Source organism: Ylistrum balloti, unplaced genomic scaffold (genome assembly GCF_031769215.1).
Source record: "Ylistrum balloti isolate Yb309-2 unplaced genomic scaffold, AGI_CSIRO_Ybal_v1 Utg370290, whole genome shotgun sequence".
In the NCBI taxonomy this organism is placed as follows: Eukaryota; Metazoa; Mollusca; class Bivalvia; order Pectinida; family Pectinidae; genus Ylistrum; species Ylistrum balloti.
In genome coordinates this window covers 22,365-45,273 of record NW_026782220.1, presented here as the reverse complement: position 1 = coordinate 45,273, position 22,909 = coordinate 22,365, and the positions used below count along the sequence as shown (strand labels likewise).

Genomic DNA, 22,909 nt, shown 5'->3' with positions numbered 1-22,909 from the left:
TTTTTTTCATGACATATATAAATCGTCATACATGATGTCTGTGCTGTGTGAAGACATAGGTGTAGGATCATTGAACACACATCCATGTGTAAATGTCGATCAGCCATGTAATCCTACACCTATGGCTATGCACATGTGCCATATATGTGTATAAATAGACGGATCTACAGACTAGCTGAAGTAGAAAAGGCAGAATTCAATAGCTGTATCTATCCAATGCTTGTATATTACAGACAATTAAGAGAAAGTGTCCACTATAACAAAGTCAAGAAATAAAGTCTTGTTTATCAGATCTTAATCCTGTCTCCATTATTTTTTACTGATCAGGGATCTTGTTTATCAGATCTTAATCCTGTCTCCATTATTTTTTACTGATCAGGGATCTTGTTTATCAGATCTTAATCCTGTCTCCATTATTTTTTACTGATCAGAGATCTTGTTTATCAGATCTTAATCCTGTCTCCATTATTTTTTACTGATCAGGGATCTTGTTTATCAGATCTTAATCCTGTCTCCATTATTTTTTACTGATCAGGGATCTTGTTTATCAGATCTTAATCCTGTCTCCATTATTTTTTACTGATCAGGGATCTTGTTTATCAGATCTTAATCCTGTCTCCATTATTTTTTACTGATCAGAGATCTTGTTTATCAGATCTTAATCCTGTCTCCATTATTTTTTACTGATCAGGGATCTTGTTTATCAGATCTTAATCCTGTCTCCATTATTTTTTACTGATCAGGGATCTTGTTTATCAGATCTTAATCCTGTCTCCATTATTTTTTACTGATCAGGGATCTTGTTTATCAGATCTTAATCCTGTCTCCATTATTTTTTACTGATCAGAGATCTTGTTTATCAGATCTTAATCCTGTCTCCATTATTTTTTACTGATCAGGGATCTTGTTTATCAGATCTTAATCCTGTCTCCATTATTTTTTACTGATCAGGGATCTTGTTTATCATATCTTAATCCTGTCTCCATTATTTTTTACTGATCAGGGATCTTGTTTATCAGATCTTAATCCTGTCTCCATTATTTTTTACTGATCAGGGATCTTGTTTATCAGATCTTAATCCTGTCTCCATTATTTTTTACTGATCAGGGATCTTGTTTATCAGATCTTAATCCTGTCTCCATTATTTTTTACTGATCAGGGATCTTGTATATCATATCTTAATCCTGTCTCCATTATTTTTTACTGATCAGGGATCTTGTTTATCATATCTTAATCCTGTCCCCATTATCAGATTCACCATATTACATTATCGTAAAAATGGGCACCTGCATTTTTGTAGATTTTGCAATTTGCACCTAGATGTATTTACATACTGTGAAACACTCAGCACATTATCATAGTCACCTCGTCCAATAGAGATCTATAACTATCAACAGGAAACATTTCACAGTTGATAATCATTATTTACTAATTAAAAATGTTTTGTTTTTCATTTCCTCAAAAATGTTATTAAAGCACCATGATAATAACATAACTCGCTCAATATAAATCATGGTAAGGGGGGATTACTCTGGAAATTTTTTTTAAAAAGTTGGCACTAAGTAACATAAAATTGAGCTGATATTAAAAAAATCCTGGTTATGGTAACTACTTTGAAAATACACAAAATATCAATTATACCACCACTTTATCAGTGTATTTCTGTGTTTGCTACAGGAAAATAAATCTGTTCAGTTGTCATTTAAAAAGGAAGCCATGTATGCATTTCCCAACAATAATTCCCAATATATTGAGATCTGGATTTGTCAAAGAATAACAAACTTCTAGATGTCATCCTTGGATTGAGCTAACTTTGTCCATTGCCTACTGAGGTGAAATAATGTTATTGAAAGATGAATACAATTCACAATATATAGAGTCTATAATGTCTGATAAACAAACAAACAAACAAAGTTAGATAAATGTATATTGTTTACAAAATAAAAGTGGTGAAAGTGAAACTCAGATGGAAGGGAGATAACACATGAGGAAAGTTGAAAACAAGAGGAGACAACTTAACTGTACAACAAGACCTATGAAGATTTCCACCTTTGAAGAGGCACATTAATGGTAATTAACTCAAGTGACTTTACTGTTTTCTTAAATAGTGTGTAGTTTGGTGGCTTTTGTGTGGAGCAAATTAAAATTTCTGTCAATTATTTTTTTGGAAATATGTGAACAATAATATTTGTAAATCTGTTGTTAATATCATTTCATTATTTTTTGCTGTTGTAAATTTGTCATAACAAACTTTGAATTATGAAAAATATCAAATTTGATTTTGATCTCTTTTAATTGTATTTTTTTTTCATTTGTTTATTTTTCATCTGTGATAGCACATCTCACAAATATTGAAAAGCTGTTCATTTTTATGTTTTTGGTAAACGATTATTTTGCCATGCTATGCATACTTAACTAATTCGCCTTGCTATCAATGTCATCGTTTTCTGATTGTTTAGAAGTAGATGCATGTCGCTACTTTTTTTGTTTTTTTGTTTTTTTGTTGTTTTTTTTTTAATTTTATAAAACAGTTAATTTATCTTTTGTTTAAATGATCAGCAAACTAACCAGGATTTTTTCTATTGCATGTGGCATTGTGTTGCATTCTGTCTCTACAAAACATTTTTTTTGTTAAAAAGAGTGCAAGTAAGTTTTTTACAAAAAGGTATATTGAGGATTCATAAATAAGATAAATGACTTAAACCTTCAAGCAGGACAGCCTTGTAATTCCGGATATTTTCCAGTGAAGCAAAATGGGTGAGGTTAAAGAATATATATTTAGAAAAAAACAAATAGTTAATAGTTGATAATGGTAAAAACAATAAGTTTTCAATTTGCTGTCTTTTCTGAAACAAATCATAAAAGTGATGATATTGCATTCAAAGTCCTTTGTTTTTATTTTCCAAACTTTTCTGTATCAAAATTGAAAATGTAAAAAGCATTTAAGTTGTATAATTATGAAATTCCAAGACCAGAAACTATACCAATATAATTGACAGGTGGCCATCTTGCATTTGATATTTAAATCACTGAAAGTTCCCCTTACTCTATGGTTGCTCCCGTTCCATTTTTGGACTGATCAGAAAAACAAAATGGTGGACTGACAGCCATTTTGGAAATTTAACGATGGAAATTTGTTATCACTGTTTGTTTAAGAGTACAGAATAAATTTTTCCCAAATGTTGTATTCCTGAATGCAAATGATTGAGATTATTGATTTTAAAAGGGGTAATAAATGATGGAGTTTTCTTAAGAAATGTCAAGAAATGTTTCCAAATTGAAAAAGAGATTAAAATCAAAATTCTGAGTATCCAAAATTTTTCTATCATTTTGAAAAGGTTTTGACAAGTCACTACTTGTTAGAAACATTTAATTACATTTTGAAATCATTCCTGCAGCAAAATTTAAAAAGTTATCAGCTGTTAATAAACTAAAATATATAGGCGATATTAGATTTGTCCTTTCTCATATTTCTGTGGCAGCCTATCGGAGAAACGGTACACGTTGGAAAGGTTATTTGCGATTACAACTCTGTCAAAGAAGATGAAGTTACAGTTCTTCGCGGTGAAATCATCCAGGTGATGTCATCCAATCAACAAGGCATGTTCTTTGTTCATCGTCCAGCCAATAAGAACTCTCCTGCTGCAGAAGGTTGGATTCCTGGCTACGCTATCGGGCCGAGGGATGGAGATGGAAGCCTGAGGTAAGTAGATTTAGAGGTCGGCGATAAAAGCAGCATTTTTAGCTCACTTGGCCCAAAGGGCAGAGTGGGCTATAGGGATATTATGGTGTCTGTCGTCTACCCGGCATCTGTCAACTTGGATGAAGAGAAATCAGTGTTGTATAAATGGTGGATCCCTGGGGCTAAAGGGTAGGGGCCTTACAGGGAAAATCTATGAATTTTTTAAAATTTATCCTGTTCTTAAGGAATTGCAGGATATTGACCAAAAGTTGCCTGAAACATGCTTGGATGAAGGCAAATCAGTTTTTTACCCCACAGCCTGAAAGGATGTGGGGTATTCACGCACGGCGTCCGTCCATCTGTCTGTCTGCTCATCCGTCTACAATTGCATACCACTTATTATCTTAAAAACTACATCACTGGTCATCACCATTTTCACTGGGGATTGGACCTATAGACCTACACAACTCTATTGTTTTTCGTCACCGCGCGATATCCAATATGGCAGTTACGGGCGCCATCTTAAATTTGCATTCCACTCATTATCTCAAGAACGACAACACCTGTGGTCACCATTTTCACTGAGGATGTTGGGCCTATTGACCTATACAACCCTTTTGTTTTTCATCACCGCCCAATATCCAATATGGCGGTTACGGATGCCACGTTGAATTTGCATTCTGCTCATTATCTCAAGAATGTCAGATGAGAACAAGAACTGAAACTTCCATTGGTCAATAGGCCCAACATCTCCAATGAAAATGGAGATTCACAGTGATGTCATGACATAATGTGCGGAATGCAAATGCCAACAAAAATCCTGGCCCCCAGGTACAAGAGGGGTGGGGTCCAATGGAGAAAATCTGTTTATTTCTTTAAAATCTAAGTTATTGCAGGACATTGTCCAAAATTGTTTGGAAGCATGCTTGTGTGAAAGGAAATCAATTTTGTATGAATGGTGGGTCTCTGCTTTCGCGGGCTAGAGAAGTAGCTGCCAATAGGGAAAATTAATAAGTTTCTATAAAATGTATCTTCTTCTTCTGGAATTTCAGGATATTTTCCAAAATTGTTCTGGAGCATGCTTGGGTGAAGGGAAATCAGTTTGGTAGAAAATGTTTTGGCCCCTGAGGCCAGATGGGCAGGGCCCGACAGACAAATCTAACCCCCCAAGTAGATTTAGTTCAATTTCATATCATTGCTTTGCACCATCAACAATTCATTTGGATCTTTGGTTCTTTGAAACAGCTGTGATCCCCACTGAATAACTAAAGCATTGTTGAGCATCAGGAGATAAACATGATCATAACTAGTAATTTGTCCTGGGGTCTAGTCCCACCCCAGAACAGATTACGTCTTTGGAGCCATTGAAATTACCATCCCATAACATAATTTCATTGCTGGAGATCTCTATCCCCAGCCCTAGGGAATTAGAAGCTTCTGGGGTAAGGCTCATCAGAGGAAGTACTTTCCATCTAAAGAAATGTAATGTTTTGTGTTTTTGACTATCCAGTCACCACTAATCTGTTTGTCCCACTATCCAGTCACCACTAATCTGTTTGTCCCACTTTCCAGTCACCACTAATCTGGTTGTCCCACTATCCAGTCACCACTAATCTGTTTGTCCAACTATCCAGTCACCACTAATCTGCTTGTCCCACTATCCAGTCACCACTAATCTGCTTGTCCCACTATCCAGTCACCACTAATCTGGTTGTCCCACTATCCAGTCACCACTAATCTGTTTGTCCCTCTATCCAGTCACCCCTAATCTGTTTTTCCCACTATCCAGTCACCACTAATCTGTTTGTCCCACTTTCCAGTCACCACTAATCTGTTTGTCCCACTATCCAGTCACCACTAATCTGCTTGTCCACTATCCAGTCACCATTATTCTGGTTGTCCCACTATCCAGTCACCACTAATCTGGTTGTCCCACTATCCAGTCACCCCTAATCTGTTTGTCCCACTATCCAGTCACCACTAATTTTTTGTCCCACTTTCCAGTCACCACTAATCTGGTTGTCCCACTATCCAGTCACCACTAATCTGCTTGTCCACTATCCAGTCACCACTAATCTGGTTGTCCCATTATCTAGTCATCACTCATTTAAGTTTTAAGGCCATCCTAATTTTGTTTTTTAAGTAGGATTTTTCACATGATTGTTGTTGTCTGCAGGAAAAGTTCCTGGCAGTTGTTTAAGCTACGTATGCAAGGATTGCGACCAGAGCGTCGTCCAATGGATGGTACAGCAAGTTTGGATAGGAAGTCACGAACACTGCCCCTCACCAGGGAGAGGTCAAAGGTCAGACATATTATCAATGGAGGAAAAATTAATAAAAATTAATAAATCTGAAAGATGTCATACTTTATCAAGTCTGCTGAAGTATAATATTGTTTTGTCTTTGAAAACGAAAGTCTTAACTTACAGAAACACAGTACATTTTAGTAAATTTTAGGAAAGGAACAAGCCTTGATTATGAAAACATAAAAACTGTTAATATATATATTTTTTTTTATTTAAGAATTTAGATTAAATAAGAATACAATTACAGTAGAAGAATTCCCTGTTTTGTCATTGTTACTAAAGGGAATTCCTGAATCTAAAATAGAATTCTTAATGTAGGAGATTCCCTGTTTTGTCATTGTTACTAAAGGGAGTTCCTGAATCTAAAATAGAATTCTTAATGTAGGAGATTCCCTGTTTTGTCATTGTTACTAAAGGGAATTCCTGAATCTTAAATAGAATTCTTAATGAAGGATATTCTCTGATGTTAATTTTGGTCACAGATTTCGCCCTCAGACCTGCTTTATGAGATGTCGCCCACAGTTTATCAGCCAATGGTAAATGTAACAGTCCAGGCAGGGGACACAGCTATACTGACCTGTCGAGTATGTGGACGTCCGAGACCCAACATCAGCTGGTGTTTCCAAGAAACCATACAGATGTTGCCTAGTCATAATGTCAGTATGACATACACTGAGGAGGGCATCGCAGTACTACAGGTAGGGTCAGTCTACAAGATATGATCAGTTTATAGAAAGGGTCAGTCTACAAGGTGTGACAAGTCTACAGATGTGGTCTATCTACTGGTGTGGTCAGTCTACAGATATGGTCTATCTACAGGTGCGGTCAGTCTACAGGTGTGGTCAGTCTACAGATGTGATCTATCTACAGGTGTGGTCAGTCTACAGATATGGTCTATCTACAGGTGGGGTCAGTCTACAGATGTAGTCAGTCTACAGATGTGGTCTATCTACTGGTGTGGTCAGTCTACAGGTGTGGTCAGTCTACAGGTAGGATCAGTCCACAAGTGTGGTCAGACTACAGGTATGGTCAGTCTACAGATGTGGTCAGTCTACATATATGGTCTATCGACAGGTGCTGTCAGACTACAGGTATGGTCAGTCTACAGGTGTGGTCAGTCTACAAATGTGGTCTATCTACAGGTGTGGTCAGTCTTTCAGGTGTGGCCAGTCTACAGATGTGATCTATTTACAGGTGTGGTCAGTCTACAGATATGGTCTATCTACAGGTGCTGTCAGTCTACAGATGTGGTCAGTCTACACATAGGATCAGCCTACAGATGGTCGGTGTTGCCATTATACAGATGTGATCAGTCTACAAGTGTGATCAGTCTACAAGTATGGTCAGTCTTCAGGTAGGATCAGTCCACAAGTGTGGTCAGACTACAGGTATGGTTTATCTACAGATGTGGTCAGTCTACAAATGTGGTCTATCTAAAGGTGTGGTCAGTCTACAGGTGTGGTCAGTCTACAGGTGTGGTCAGTCTACAAGTGTGGTCAATCTACAGGTGTGGTCAGTCTACAGGTGTGGTCAGTCTTTAGGTATGGTCTATCTACAGATATGGTCTATCTACAGGTGTGGTCAGTCTTTCAGGTGTGGTCAGTCTACAAGTGTGGTCAATCTACAGGTGTGGTCAGTCTACAGGTATGGTCAGTCTACAAATGTGGTCAGTCTACAGGTATGGTCTATCTACAGATATGGTCTATCTACAGGTGTGGTCAGTCTTTCAGGTGTGGTCAGTCTACAGGTGAGGTCAGTCTACAAATGTGGTCAGTCTACAGGTATGGTCTATCTACAGGTGTGGTCAGTCTTTCAGGTGTGGTCAGTCTACAGGTGTGGTCAATCTACAGGTGTGGTCAATCTACAAGTGTGGTCAGTCTACAGGTGTGGTCAGTCTACAGGTGAGGTCAGTCTACAGGTGTGGTCAGACTACAGGTAGGATCAGTCCACAGGTGTGGTCAGACTACAGGTATGGTCTATCTACAGGTGTGGTCAGTCTACAGATATGGTCTATCTTCAAGTGTGGTCAGTCTACGGATATGGTCTATCTACAGGTGTGGTCAGTCTACAGGTGTGGTCAGTCGACAAATGTGGTCAGTCTACAAATGTGGTCTATCTACAGGTGTGGTCAGTCTTTCAGGTGTGGCCAAACAATTTTTTGGACTGGTCAGAAAAATATAATTAACTGGCAGCCATCTTGTATTTTACAGTCACTGTTTTAAAAACTTTGTACATTATCGCTTCAAACTGTTTCATCTGTAGATAAACAACGTGTCAATGACAGATATTGGGGAGTATGTCTGTAAGGCCACTAGTGAAGTTGGGACTGTGGTCACTTCTGCTGTACTGACTGTCATAGGTGAGTGTGTTTATTCTGAAATTTTTTTCTGATATCAAACTTACTGATATTACGTTCAAGTTAATTCAAATAAACATGAAATGAAAAATAATGATAAAAACAATTATGTGTTACTGAGATGTTTAGTCATTTGTTAGCCTGCCATCATTAAATGGTGGGCTATTCAAATCACCCAATATCTGTGGACTGTTTGTCCTTAAGCTATTTTTTTAATTATTACCATTCCTGGAGAAGTGGTTCTTTTTCAAATTGCCTGTGTCGAGTTTTTTTGCCCCCTGGTAACTGAGGACCAATTAAGAAAAACCTATCTAAGCTTCTGAAGTAGTTGATAGGCAAGTGACTTAACAGCAATTAAGTGATAAATTTATCATTGTATACGATCTTTTTAAAAATGACAAGAACAATTTTAGGTTATGGCTGTAATTTTTTCCTTTTTTTTTTTTGATGAATTAAACATGAACATGATGCACTTTGTCGTTGGTTACCCATTGAAGCTGGTTTTGAACATTGACAATTATATTGTAATGCACACATAAAAAATGTTATGTTATTCAACATTGTTATTGTCTTAGTTGTACAACCAAATGAAACATCTCTTTCAATTTTTTACAAAAGCACAATACTAGTATAATGTTAATTCAACATGGCATTAGCCAAAAACTTATTCAACCCAGCAGGGGCTATTGGCCCTCCATGTGTAGTACAGCTTATGTCTTAGCCGATGGCCCAGAAACTCCTGAACCTAATAAAGTACCTTTTCAATGAAACGATAATGAAACCCCAGCTAGTTGTGACTGATTTTAGCACTGACCAGAGAGTACAAAATGGCTGACATGTGGCTATCTTGATTTTGACAATGAAGGTTTGTTATCACTATTTAAGAAGTACTGGATAGATCTTTCACAAACTGTATATGTAGGTTACCCTTAGTCCCTAGTTGTGCCCTTCTGACTGATCAGAAAAAGAAGATGGCTGACAGGTGATTACCTTGGATTTGGTAGTTAAAGATTGTTATTTCTTAAGAAGAATTATCAAATTTTATAAAATGAAGAGCAAACTCAGGAAGAAGATCCAGGTTTTAAAGATCAAATAAGATCAAATAAAGATCGAATGACAATGGGTTCCAAGATCCCTCTTGGATCTCTTGTTATAGTTGTTATTCATTAAAATGCTATTTCTGTATTAACATGCAGACCGACCAGGAGCTCCTACTAAACCAATGATCAGAAATAAAGTGGGGACTTCAGTACATCTAGAGTGGTCTCCCCCTACCATCGCTAGTCATGGCAGTCAGATACAGGGATACACACTGGAATTCAGGGAAGCAGGTAACGAATACAGATGTATCGACAAGTTAATTACAGGTGTGAGGGAAAGATTCATAACAAGTGTGAGGAAAGGTTAATTACAGGGGGAAGGAAAGTTAATCACAGGTATAAAGGTTAATTACAGGAGTGAGGGAAAGATTCATAACAAGTGTGAGGAAAGGTTAATTACAGGCATAAAGGTAAATTACAGGTGGAAGGAAGGTTAGTTACGGGAATAAAGGTTAATTACAGGTATAAAGGTTAATTACAGGTGGAAGGAAGGTTAGTTACAGGAATAAAGGGTAATTGCAGATGTGAGTGAAAGATTAATTACAACTGTAAGGAAAGGTTAATTACAGGTGGAAGGAAAGTTAATTACAGGTATAAAGGTTAATTACCGATGAATGGGTTAATTACAGGTATAAAGTTGATAACAGGTATAAAGGTTAATTACAGGTGGAAGGAAAGTTTATTACAGGTATAAAGGTTAAGTACAGAGGGAAGGAAAGTTAGTTACAGGTATAAAGGTTAATTACAGGTGAATAGGTTATTTACAGATATAAAGTTGATAACAGGTATAAAGGTTAATTACAGATGGAAGGAAAGTTAATTACAGGTATAAAGGTTAATTACAGGTATAAAGGTTAACTACAGATATAAAGATTAATTATAGGTATAAAGGTTAATTACAGGTGTGAGGAAAAGATTCATAACAAGTGTGAGGAAAGGTTAATTACAGGTGGAAGGAAGGTTAGTTACAGGAATAAAGGTTAATTACAGGTGGAAGGAAGGTTAGTTACAGAAATAAAGGTTAATTACAGGTGGAAGGAAGGTTAGTTACAGGAATAAAGGTTAATTACAGGTGGAAGGAAGGTTAGTTACAGGAATAAAGGTTAATTACAGGTGGAAGGAAGGTTAGTTACAGGAATAAAGGTTAATTACAGGTGTGAGGGAAAGATTAAGTACAGATAATATGATCCCATCTTGAAACAAAGACATTGGAATTATTTGTGTGAGTTAATATTTGACTTTTACTTTTGTATTTTAACAAAACATGAACTTCTCCAAACTAGATACTAATCCATTTATTACAGGTAATGAGACGTGGCAGGCAGCCATTCCATACGTTCCAAACACGTCGCAGGTGATAGGGGATTTGACCCCTGGCTGTTCATACCAGTTCCGGGTCAGCGCCAACAACAGCGTTGGCATGAGTGATCCCAGTATGCCATCTGACCCAATCCTTATTCCAACAGAGTATGGTACGTTGTCAATGCCGATAGAATTATGTCCTAAACTTATTTGTGAAAGGAAATATTTCTCTTACAAATAAACATGTATTGTTTTTTACAAAATAAAATAAACATTTCTAATGAATAAACTAAGATTTCTCTAAAAAAGTCAGGACTAATATACAAATACATAAACATTTCTCCTATAAATATACCAAGATTTCTCTTACAAGTAAAAAGAAACAAAGACTTTTTTACAGATAAGGAAAGATTTTTCTTACAAATGAATATAGATTTTAAAGATTTGTTCATGTTGTCTTTCAGAGCTCAGTGAACGTGAGGAGGGTAGTATGGCTGTGTGGAAGACCACGTTTGATAACGACTTTTCACAAGTGGAGGAGATAGCCAGGTATTTAGGGGCAGGAAAAGTCAGGAGAGAGATGGCATATGAAGAATACATTAGAGCTAGGAGAAAGATTGATGGAAAGCCTAAAGAGGCAAAGAGAGAGAGAGAAGAAAAGGAAGGATGAAGAGAAGGAAGGAAATATATTTCTTGAAGTAGAGCAAGAAAGAAATATCAAGAACCGATAGGGAGGGAGAGAGAGGGGGAAGGGAGAGAGAGAAACAAGGAAAGGGAGGGAGAGAGAGAAGGAAGGGAAAGAGATAGAGAGAGAAACAAGGAAAGGGAGAAAGAGAGAGGGAAGAGAAAGAGAGAGAGAGAAACAAGGAAAGGGAGGGAGAGAGAGGGAAAAAGAGAGAGAGAAACAGGGAGGGAGAGAGAAAAACAAGGAAAGGGAAAGAGAGAAACAGTAAGAGAGAGGGAAAGGGAGAGAGAGAAACAGGGAGGGAGAGAGAGAGGGAAAGGGAGAGAGAGAAACAGAGAGGGAGAGAGAGAAACAAGGAAAGGGGAAGAGAGAAACAGACAGGGAGAGAGAGAAACAAGGAAAGGGAAAGAGAGAAACAGAGAGGGAGAGAAACAAAAAGAGAGAGAGAGAAACAGGAAGGGAGAGAGGAGGGAGAGAGATAGAAACAAGGAAAGGAAGGGAGAGAGAGGGAAAGAGAAATAGAGAGAGAGAAACAAGGAGAGGGAGGGAGAGAGACAGGGAAATACAGAGAGAAAAAGGAGAACAAAATTATTTTTTTTATACTCTCCAGGGGGCGCTACGCTGTGATCCGTAAATGTGTACAGCAGTGCTCCAATCAGGAGCTTTCTGCCAAGTTTATGAATAGGCGAATAGCAACTCGTGAAGCTGTAGAAACAGAGTTTAACACACTGCAGTCCCTTCAACATGAGAATCTAGTCCAAGTGTTTGATCTCTATGAAACGTCTACAAACTTTATCATCATACTGGAACAGTAAGTGATTTACACCTATAAACTGAATTGTACAGAAGGCTATTTAAGGCAGTTAGTACCAAGTTATACATCTCATCTGGAGTTGTTTCCCTTTATCATCAATAAATCTTTAAAATCCAGTGGTTGTATATCATGTTTCATATCTTAAAATTTTACAAATATTGAAAATGCAATACATATACTTTTATTTAGTTGACAATTTTTTTTTCAACTCACCTTACCAGAAGGACCAAGCGAGTCAAGGCTTAGAATTATAATTCTTGACTGGAAAGGTGGAATGTCAGAAAAGTTTGCAAAACGAAAGGACTTTGTCTGAAATTCAAGGTCACAAATTTTGAACATTTAGTTGATTTCTTTGCTGTTCATATTTTAGAGTATGTAGGTGAAGTTTGTTACTGTGTACGATGTTTGTGTTACAGTTTACCAATGGGAAGGATGTTTGATTACATTTGTAACAAACCACATTTTGATGAAATTGAGGCAGCTTATTATATCCGACAACTTCTCTGCGTTCTTCAGTATCTTCACAACTGTCGCATAGCTCATTTGGATGTTAAGGTAATGTAAACTCACCTGTATGTTAAATTAAGCTTATCTAGGTAGGTAAAATTAGCTTACCTGGATGTTAAATTAAGCTTATCTGGGATGGTAAAGCTTACCTGGATGTTAAGTTAAGCTTACCTGGGATGGTAAAGCTTACCTGGATGTTAAGTTAAGCTTACCTGGGATGGTAAAGCTTACCTGGATGTTAAATTAAGCTTACCTGGGATAGTTAAGCTTACCTGGATGTTAAATTAAGCTTACCTGGATGTCAAGGTAAAATGAACTTACCTCAATGTCCCACTGAAAGCTTATATTGGTGGCAAAGTAAGGGTCCCAATGTAAAATTGGCTCACCTGATTGTCAAGGTAAATTCCTGGGTGCCAATTCAGACTTTTGCCCTTGCAGTCAAGGTGAAATTAGCTTATCTAATTGTCAATAAATCCTTTCCTTCAAATGATCAAATTTTCAAAAATAATCTATAAGGAATTTAATCATTGAAGATATATCCTAATTGAAACTGGAATGGAAATCAAATTTTCTATATATAAAGAATGATTCGGAATCATGGGTTTGAGAAAATGGAATTTTTTATGATTTTTACATCAACAGCCTGAAAACCTATTGGTTGATAGTGGGATGCCATTACCACGACTGAAACTAATAGACTTTGGTGACGCACGCCACATCTACAATAACTATTATATACATAACGTGGCTGGAAGTCCGGAGTTTCTCGCTCCAGAAATCATCCGAAGATCTCCAGTGGGACTCCTCACAGATATCTGGTTGGTATTGTGTGGTGCTAGATCACTCTGTTCTGTTGTATCTAGAATTAAAACACACATGAGTCATTAGAGTTTGATAATTAAAGATATTTTGAAGCGGTCTTGTACGTTCTTCAGAGTGACACCTTTCCATTATATTTATTTTTTTCAATATTTCATTCCTTTCTGTATTTTGATTGGTAATATTTGACATTGACTTCCCCAAGGACATCTGTCCCAGAAAGATGTTGCCACAGAAGTTGTACACAGCAAGAAATTTCAGTACTTTCATTACTTTGACATGAATGGCCTTCAGAGTAAAGGTGTCACCATTTCATAATTAAAACTTCCATTGTATTTTTAATATTATATATGTGGATTTTGACTTAAAGGAGTGTGGGCGTTGTCATGTATGTCCTTCTGAGTGGAGTGTCACCATTCCTAGATGAGAGTCACGAGGAGACATGTGCCCACATTGTACGTACAGACTACTGTTTTCCTGATGAATACTTCGCAGGAATCTCACCAGACGCTAAGGAACTGATAAACACTATGCTTGTGGACGATCTCAAGTGAGTTATCTGCCCTTTCTAGGGGTCTTTTATCTTTTGATAGGTTGATGCCCTTTAGGACTTAAGTGTGAGTGTTAACATGATAAAAAATCAGAAAATTTAGTTAAAATTATTTCCTGTTTACTGTAAAGAAGAAAAATCTATTAATGAATCCTAAATCCAACTCTACTTTGATATCTACATTGAGCAATATGTTCAAATCTTTACTGATATCAAGTTTTGATTAAAAAGATTCAAATGGTTTTAGCAAATTTGTCATTGATTGTGAAAGATATCTATGTAAATACACATGGTTGTAAATTAAGGCGGCTAAAATTGATATCCTGATAAATTATGTCAGCTAAAATTGATATCCTGATAAATTATGTCGGCTAAAATTGCTATCCTGATAAATTATGTCAGCTAAAATTGATATCCTGATAAATTATGTCAGCTAAAATTGATATCCTGATAGATTATGTCAGCTAAAATTGATATCCTGATAAATTATGTCAGCTAAAATTGATATCCTGATAAATTATGTCAGCTAAAATTGATATCCTGATAAATTATGTCAGCTAAAATTGATATCCTGATAAATTATGTCAGCTAAAATTGCTATCCTGATAAATTATATCAGCTAAAATTGATATCCTGATAAATTATGTCAGCTAAAATTGATATCCTGATAAATTATGTCAGTTAAAATTGCTATCCTGATAAAATATGTCAGCTAAAATTGATATCCTGATAAATTATGTCAGCTAAAATTGATATCCTGATAAATTATGTCAGCTAAAATTGATATCCTGATAAATTATGTCAGCTAAAATTGATATCCTGATAAATTATGTCAGCTAAAATTGCTATCCTGATAAATTATGTCAGCTAAAATTGATATCCTGATAAATTATGTCAGTTAAAATTGCTATCCTGATAAAATATGTCAGCTAAAATTGCTATACTGATAAATTATGTCAGCTAAAATTGATATCCTGATAAATTATGTCAGCTAAAATTGCTATCCTGATAAATTATGTCAGCTAAAATTGATATCCTGATAAATTATGTCAGCTAAAATTGATATCCTGATAAATTATGTCAGCTAAAATTGATATCCTGATAAATTATGTCAGCTAAAATTGATATCCTGATAAATTATGTCAGCTAAAATTGCTATCCTGATAAAATATGTCAGCTAAAATTGCTATCCTGATAAAATATGTCAGCTAAAATTGCTATCCTGATAAATTATGTCAGCTAAAATTGATACCCTGGTAAATTATGCTTATAATTATTGTAATGTCATCTACAACACCACTCTATGATTCCCTACTGTAGTACATATCTACATAAGTATGATGTGTTTACCAACAGTAAACGACCGACTCCTCATACATGTATGGACAGCGCTTGGATTGGGAAACTTGCTATCTCTCGATCATCTCCACTCAGACCTAAACCTCTCTCTACGAGTCGTCTGGCTGATTTTGTAGAACGCAAGAAACATCAGGTTTGTGTTAACAAAGACTTTAAGTGTACACTTTATGAAGTGTACAGACTATAACAGATCAAAGGTTTTATTTCCTTATTCTCATGAGTCATCATTTCCAATCACACATTTAACGTATACCTGGTAATGTTCAGGGGTTTGAGTTTTCATGTTTTGCTTTTTAAAGAAATGAAAATTGCAAAGAAACAATTTGTGTGTAAAATAACACCTTATTGTACACATGCCTGATTAGTTCATGGATCAGTTTTATGCAATCGCATAAGTGTACTGGGAAATAGTGAAAATATCATCCCTACATAGGTAACTGGCTGTACAGTATGTTCAACAAAATGACATTTCATTCCCCGCTCAGTTTATGGAAGGATAATATCACGTTGAACAAGAATGTTTCTTTATCTCAGTCTTGAAAGATTTACTGATTAAAGCACAAGAATAAAAGTAAATCATATCTGGTCTTCAATAATAAACTTTCTCTCTAATCTGACCCCTGAGTATTCTGACCTGTTTAATCTGACCCCTGAGTATTCTGACCTCCTGTTTAATCTGACCCCTGAGTATTCTGACCTCCTGTTTAATCTGACCCCTGAGTATTCTGACCTCTTGTTGAATCTGACCCATAAGTATTCTGACCTCCTGTTAATCTGACCCCTGAGTATTCTGACCTCCAGTTAATCTGACCCCTGAGTATTCTGACCTCCTGTTTAATCTGACCATAAGTATTCTGACCTCCTGTTTAATCTGACCCCTGAGTATTCTGACCTTCTGTTAATCTGACCCCTGAGTATTCTGACCTCCTGTTTAATCTGACCATAAGTATTCTGACCTCCTGTTGAATCTGACCCATAAGTATTCTGACCTCCTGTTAAATCTGACCATAAATATTCTGACCTCCTGTTGAATCTGACCCCTGAGTATTCTGACCTCCTGTTTAATCTGACCCATAAGTATTCTGACCTCCTGTTGAATCTGACCCCTGAGTATTCTGACCTTCTGTTAATCTGACCCCTGAGTATTCTGACCTCCTGTTTAATCTGACCATAAGTATTCTGACCTCCTTGAATCTGACCCATAAGTATTCTGACCTCCTTTTTAATCTGACCATAAGTATTCTGACCTCCTGTTAATCTGACCCCTGAGTATTCTGACCTCCTGGTAATCTAACCCCTGAGTATTCTGACCTCCTGTTTAATCTGACCCCTGAGTATTCTGACCTCCTGGTAATCTAACCCCTGAGTATTCTGACCTCCTGTTTAATCTGACCCCTGAGTATTCTGACCTCTTGTTGAATCTGACCCATAAGTATTCTGACCTCCTGTTGAATCTGACCCCTGAGTATTCTGACCTCCTGTTTAATCTGATCCATAAGTAATCTGACCTGTTTAATCTGACCCATAAGTATTCTGACCTCCTGTTTAATCTGACCCCTGAGTATTCTGACCTCCTGTTTAATCTGACCATAAGTATTCTGACCTCCTGTTGAATCTGACCCATAAGTATTCTGACCTCCTGTTTAATCTGACCCCTGAGTATTCTGACCTCCTGTTTAATCTGACCCATAAGTATTCTGACCTCCTGTTGAATCTGACCCCTGAGTATTCTGACCTTCTGTTAATCTGACCCCTGAGTATTCTGACCTCCTGTTTAATCTGACCATAAGTATTCTGACCTCCTGTTGAATCTGACCCATAAGTATTCTGACCTCCTGTTTAATCTGACCATAAGTATTCTGACCTCCTGTTAATCTGACCCCTGAGTATTCTGACCTCCTGATAATCTAACCCCTGAGTATTCTGACCTCCTGTTTAATCTGACCCCTGAGTATTCTGACCTCCTGGTAATCTAACCCCTGAGTATTCTGACCTCCTGTTTAATCTGACCCCTGAGTATTCTGACCTCTTGTTGAATCTGACCCATAAGTATTCTGACCTCCTGTTGAATCTGACCCCTGAGTATTCTGACCTCCTGTTTAATCTGATCCATAAGTAATCTGACCTGTTTAATCTGACCCATAAGTATTCTGACCTCCTGTTTAATCTGACCCCTGAGTATTCTGACCTCCTGTTTAATCGGACCATAAGTATTCTGACCTCCTGTTGAATCTGACCCATAAGTATTCTGACCTCCTGTTTAATCTGACCCCTGAGTATTCTGACCTCCTGTTTAATCTGACCCCTGAGTATTCTGACCTCCTGTTTAATCTGACCCCTGAGTATTCTGACCTCCTGTTTAATCTGACCCCTGAGTATTCTGACCTCCTGTTGAATCTGACCCCTGGGTATTTTGACATCCTGTTAAATCTGCATATTCCAAAAATCTGTCTTATCAGATCCCGAGTATTCTGAAATTCTGTTAAATCTGACACATGTTGTCCTCTAGTGGATATAATTTCATGAAAAAAGGATAATTTAATCCCAGTGTATGTTTTATTACTGATTAGGTGGTAAATGTACAATAAATGTTTAAATCATTACTTTAAATAAAAATGTTTGATAATGCTTTAACTTTCAATAAGTTAATTTCCTTTGATGAACTTTAATTCAACAGGTATCAAACATGTGTTTGCTGAAGTAAATTTTAACTTTTATCTTTTACACACATTCATGTATTTTTCAGAGCGAAGGATGTTACAGTTAAGTGGTGTTCTACCAAGGACGTGACAATTAGACACTGTGATGTGTGAAGATCTAATTAGTCGTGAAAAATTGTCTAAATATTGTCTACCAAGGACGTGACAATTAGACACTGTGATGTTCTAAGATCTGTCTAATCAGGAATTTTATCTAAATAGTGCCAGCAGACAAACGTCTGGAATACAACATATTAATGAACTGTCAAAATGGGTGTGTCTGTTGATGTGAATTTTGACACATATATGCTTAATTACTTTTGGATTCAGCCATTGGACATTTTATATTTGAATGGTATTGATTTTTTGTGATATGTAAATATTAATTACAGTGTTAGTTACCATGGTAACTCACCAAAGTAACATATATATAATATGTATATAATTTACATTGTTACCTGGTAATCATTATGTTCTAATTCTAAAATTTAAATGATTGGTTTATGTTCAAATTAATATTTATGATGATTCAGTGGTGTCATCTTTTTTCAGTAAAATTGAATATAAAACTGAATTGAATAACCTATATTCTAACATGAACTGGTATAACATTTTTGTTTATTTTAAGACTATTGTGGATCTAAATTTTTTCAAGAGTTATCTCCCCTTTCACATTTGGACATTTCATTTAAACAGTTACCACTTTAATGACACTTAAACATGGTTGATGTTCAAAAGTGAAAAGTGTTCTGTTGGATATCTGTATGATTCTATTCGTATTGTTAATCTGTTGTTGAAGTATGACACACGTTACATGTTGATTACTTATAATTGGCCTACTTACATAAAACGAAGAGAAAAATCAGTCAACGAAATCAAACTTACCTACAGCATTAATTATAGGGATTGTTAAGGAAATACATCAGATAAATGATATAATTACCTTAAAAAATAACTTGTGCAGAGAGTGGTCTCCCCTTGAAAGTATTTTGTATAACCCATAAATCAATATACAGTAACAATTACATAAATCACTGATATATATATATATATATAAAGCATTGATGTTTTTCTTGTTCTACATCAAGCTACGTTGTATTCTTAATTCAATATTCTTGTTTAGATTAGAAGGGAAATGGAACAGAATCGAGAAATTATTAATTTACAACTTAGGAGTTGAACAGAAGTCAACCTTTTTGTGTGTGTCAATACAATACCAAGAAGACAACTTTATTGGCATTTTATAACTTTTAATATTTTGTCACCTATAGACTCATTATAGTAACATTGAACTCTGGATTCTATCATCACAGATTGCTCACCGGCTTTGCCTATTCAAGATTTCTCTGTTACCGTTAGGGTCTGATTTCTACGTCACTTCAAGGACAATATTTCTCTGTCACCCCTAGGAGATGATTTCTCTGTTGTCCCTAGGAGATGATTTCTCTGTCACCCCTAGGGAATCAAACTCTGTCACCCCTAGTAGATGAATTCTCTGTTACCCCGAGGAGATTATTTATGTGTCACCCCTAGGAGATGATTTCTCTGTCACGTCTAGGAAATGATTCCTCTGTCACCCCTAAGGGATGATTTCTCTGTTACCCCTAGGAGATGATTTCTCTGTCACCCCTAGGAGATGATTCCTCTGTCACCCCTAGGAGATGATTCCTCTGTCACCCCTAGGAGAGGATTCCTCTGTCACCCCTAGGAGATGATTCTTCTGTTACCCCTAGGAGATGATTCCTCTGTCACCCCTAGGAGAGGATTTCTCTGTAACCCCTAGTAGATGATTTCTCTGTCACCCCTAGGAGATGATTCCTCTGTCACCCCTAGGAGATGATTTCTCTGTTACCCCTAGGAGATGATTCCTCTGTCACCTCTAGGTGATAATTCCTCTGTCACCCCTAGGAGATGATTCCTCTGTCACCTCTAGGTGATAATTCCTCTGTCACCCCTAGGAGATGATTTCTCTGTTACCCCTAGGAGATGATTCCTCTGTCACCCCTAGGAGATGATTCCTCTGTTACCCCTAGGAGATGATTTCTCTGTTACCTCTAGGAGATGATTCCTCTGTCACCCCTAGGAGAGGATTTCTCTGTAACCCCTAGTAAATGATTCCTCTGTTACCCCTAGGAGATGATTCCTCTGTTACCCCTAGGAGATGATTTCTCTGTCACCCCTAGGAGATGATTTTTCTGTTACCCCTAGGAGATGATTTCTCTGTTACCCCTAGGAGATGATTCCTCTGTCACCCCTAGGAGATGATTCCTCTGTCACCCCTAGGAGATGATTTCTCTGTTACCCCTAGGAGATGATTTCTCTGTTACCCCTAGGAGATGATTTCTCTGTTACCCCTAGGAGATGACTTCTCTGTTACCCCTAGGAGATGATTCCTCTGTCACCCCTAGGAGATGATTTCTCTGTTACCCCTAGGAGATGACTTCTCTGTCACCCCTAGGAGATGATTCCTCTGTCACCCCTAGGAGATGATTTCGCTGTCACCCCTAGGAGATGATTTCTCTGTTACCCCTAGGAGATGATTTCTCTGTCACCCCTAGGAGATGATTCCTCTGTCACCCCTAGGAGATGATTTCTCTGTTACCCCTAGGAGATGATTTCTCTGTCACCGCTAGGAGATGATTTCTCTGTTACCCCTAGGAGATGATTTCTCTGTTACCCCTAGGAGATGATTTCTCTGTTACCCCTAGGAGATGATTTCTCTGTTACCCCTAGGAGATGATTTCTCTGTCACCCCTAGGAGATGATTCCTCTGTCACCCCTAGGAGATGATTTCGCTGTCACCCCTAGGAGATGATTTCTCTGTTACCCCTAGGAGATGATTTCTCTGTTACCCCTAGGAGATGATTCCTCTGTCACCTCTAGGTGATAATTCCTCTGTCACCCCTAGGAGATGATTCCTCTGTCACCTCTAGGTGATGATTCCTCTGTCACCACTAGGAGATGATTTCTCTGTTACCCCTAGGAGATGATTCCTCTGTCACCCCTAGGAGATGATTCCTCTGTCACCCCTAGGAGAGGATTTCTCTGTTACCCCTAGAGGATTTCTCTGTTACCCCTAGGAGATGATTTCTCTGTTACCCCTAGGAGATGATTTCTCTGTCACCGCTAGGAGATGATTTCTCTGTTACCCCTAGGAGATGATTTCTCTGTTACCCCTAGGAGATGATTTCTCTGTTACCCCTAGGAGATGATTTCTCTTTTACCCCTAGGAGATGATTCCTCTGTTACCCCAGGAGATGATTTCTCTGTCACCCCTAGGAGATGATTTCTCTGTTACCCCTAGAAGATGATTCCTCTGTCACCCCTAGGAGATATGCTCCTTTTAGGGGCTCCACTTCTTTTACACAGGACATCTGCTATTTGTAAATAAAAGAGTATGATGGGACATAAATAATCATAACCTTGGGTTGGACATTTCTTTGTCTTTCAAGGAAAGGTAAGATTCTGTTAATTATTGTAGAGTGTGTTGTACCAGCATTCTCCTGTCTTGTTTATAATCCACATATTTTGACGACTTGATAACACATATAAGTAATATGAACGGGAAAAAAAAGTATATATAAATGATGACGATTTTAACACAGAAATAAAATAATCAGTAAACTTTTATATGTTTGATTTATTTTTGTGAAAAACGTTCATGAGCTATCAGTTTATTAAGAAATCACAATGATTTTTGACAAATAGAGACTATTGTAATAACTTATTTACAAACTTTGTTAAGTCATCTCAGATGAGATCAGAACTGTTTAGTTGGGGGTATTTTCTATCACCAGCTGTCTAACAGAACAACTGAAAAATCCCCACATTTTACACCCACATCATTATATGTGTGTAGGGTTTGAAGAATACGTGTATAATGTTACCCCAGACTGCTCGTCTCCTCCTGAAACGTCCTCAGACATCAACCTCATTTCTTGAAATCCTTCATATTTATCCAATTATATTATCACAACTTCTAACCTATATCCTGATAGGGTCAAGGGTCAAAAGGTCACATATGACAACTTTTCACAAGTTCATCAAACAATGATACCTATATACATAGAGTGGGGGCATTCATGTCTCACAGACAGTATATGTTATACTTCTTACTTTATCCCTACAAAACATTGTACACAATAAGTTATTACTCTGGTTACCAATAAACACAATGTAATAAATATTTATGTTACATATAGTCATTGTACTTCTTTATCTGTTGTCATGGTTACTCAATAGAATTAACCAATATTAACAGAAATTAATCACTGCTTGCAACATTTCAGACAACAGTGGGAAAGAATCCTGACATTTTAACAGGAGAAAGAGGATTTTAAATAATTAGCTCTGTTTCCACATATTGGGCCCCTCTTCTCCAGCCCCTCGGGCCAGAATGCGCCTTTCATAGAGAATTGATTCTTCAATCAAGGATGCCTCATACAAAATTGGAATAGCATCCTAGCTTATCTATAGAAGGATTTTAAATAATTTCCTCTACTTCCTCTATTGAGCCCCAAACCCTCCTGCTGGAGAGGGCTACAATGTAATGTTTATACAAAACTGATTCCTTTCAACAAAGAATGCAAAACTGTCCACCTTCATCAAACAATTATTCATACCACACTTTGTGAAAATCCTACTGCAAGAGTATGATTAAAAGAATTTGCTCTATTTCAATCAATTGAGCGCCGGAGGGCTGTGACCCATTGTTTATACAACATTACTCT

General features: G+C 37.0%; 1 protein-coding gene across 4 annotated transcripts in view; it reads left to right on the top strand.

Moving 5' to 3' along the window:
* Window positions 1–18,757, top strand: part of LOC132552977 (triple functional domain protein-like) — a 125,691-nt gene extending 106,934 nt beyond the window's left edge. For all 4 annotated transcript variants that reach the window (XM_060217183.1, XM_060217179.1, XM_060217182.1 and 1 more), the window contains 13 exons: window positions 3,483–3,703; window positions 5,859–5,985; window positions 6,471–6,686; window positions 8,251–8,347; window positions 9,541–9,675; window positions 10,749–10,916; window positions 11,211–11,295; window positions 12,042–12,242; window positions 12,662–12,800; window positions 13,395–13,570; window positions 13,942–14,121; window positions 15,478–15,613; window positions 18,227–18,757. In XM_060217183.1, coding sequence (XP_060073166.1) covers window positions 3,483–3,703; window positions 5,859–5,985; window positions 6,471–6,686; window positions 8,251–8,347; window positions 9,541–9,675; window positions 10,749–10,916; window positions 11,211–11,295; window positions 12,042–12,242; window positions 12,662–12,800; window positions 13,395–13,570; window positions 13,942–14,121; window positions 15,478–15,613; window positions 18,227–18,247 — 1,902 coding nt within the window. In that variant the 3' untranslated portion in view covers window positions 18,248–18,757. The remainder of the gene's footprint in view (window positions 1–3,482; window positions 3,704–5,858; window positions 5,986–6,470; window positions 6,687–8,250; window positions 8,348–9,540; window positions 9,676–10,748; window positions 10,917–11,210; window positions 11,296–12,041; window positions 12,243–12,661; window positions 12,801–13,394; window positions 13,571–13,941; window positions 14,122–15,477; window positions 15,614–18,226) is intronic.
* Window positions 18,758–22,909: the final 4,152 nt, after the last annotated feature.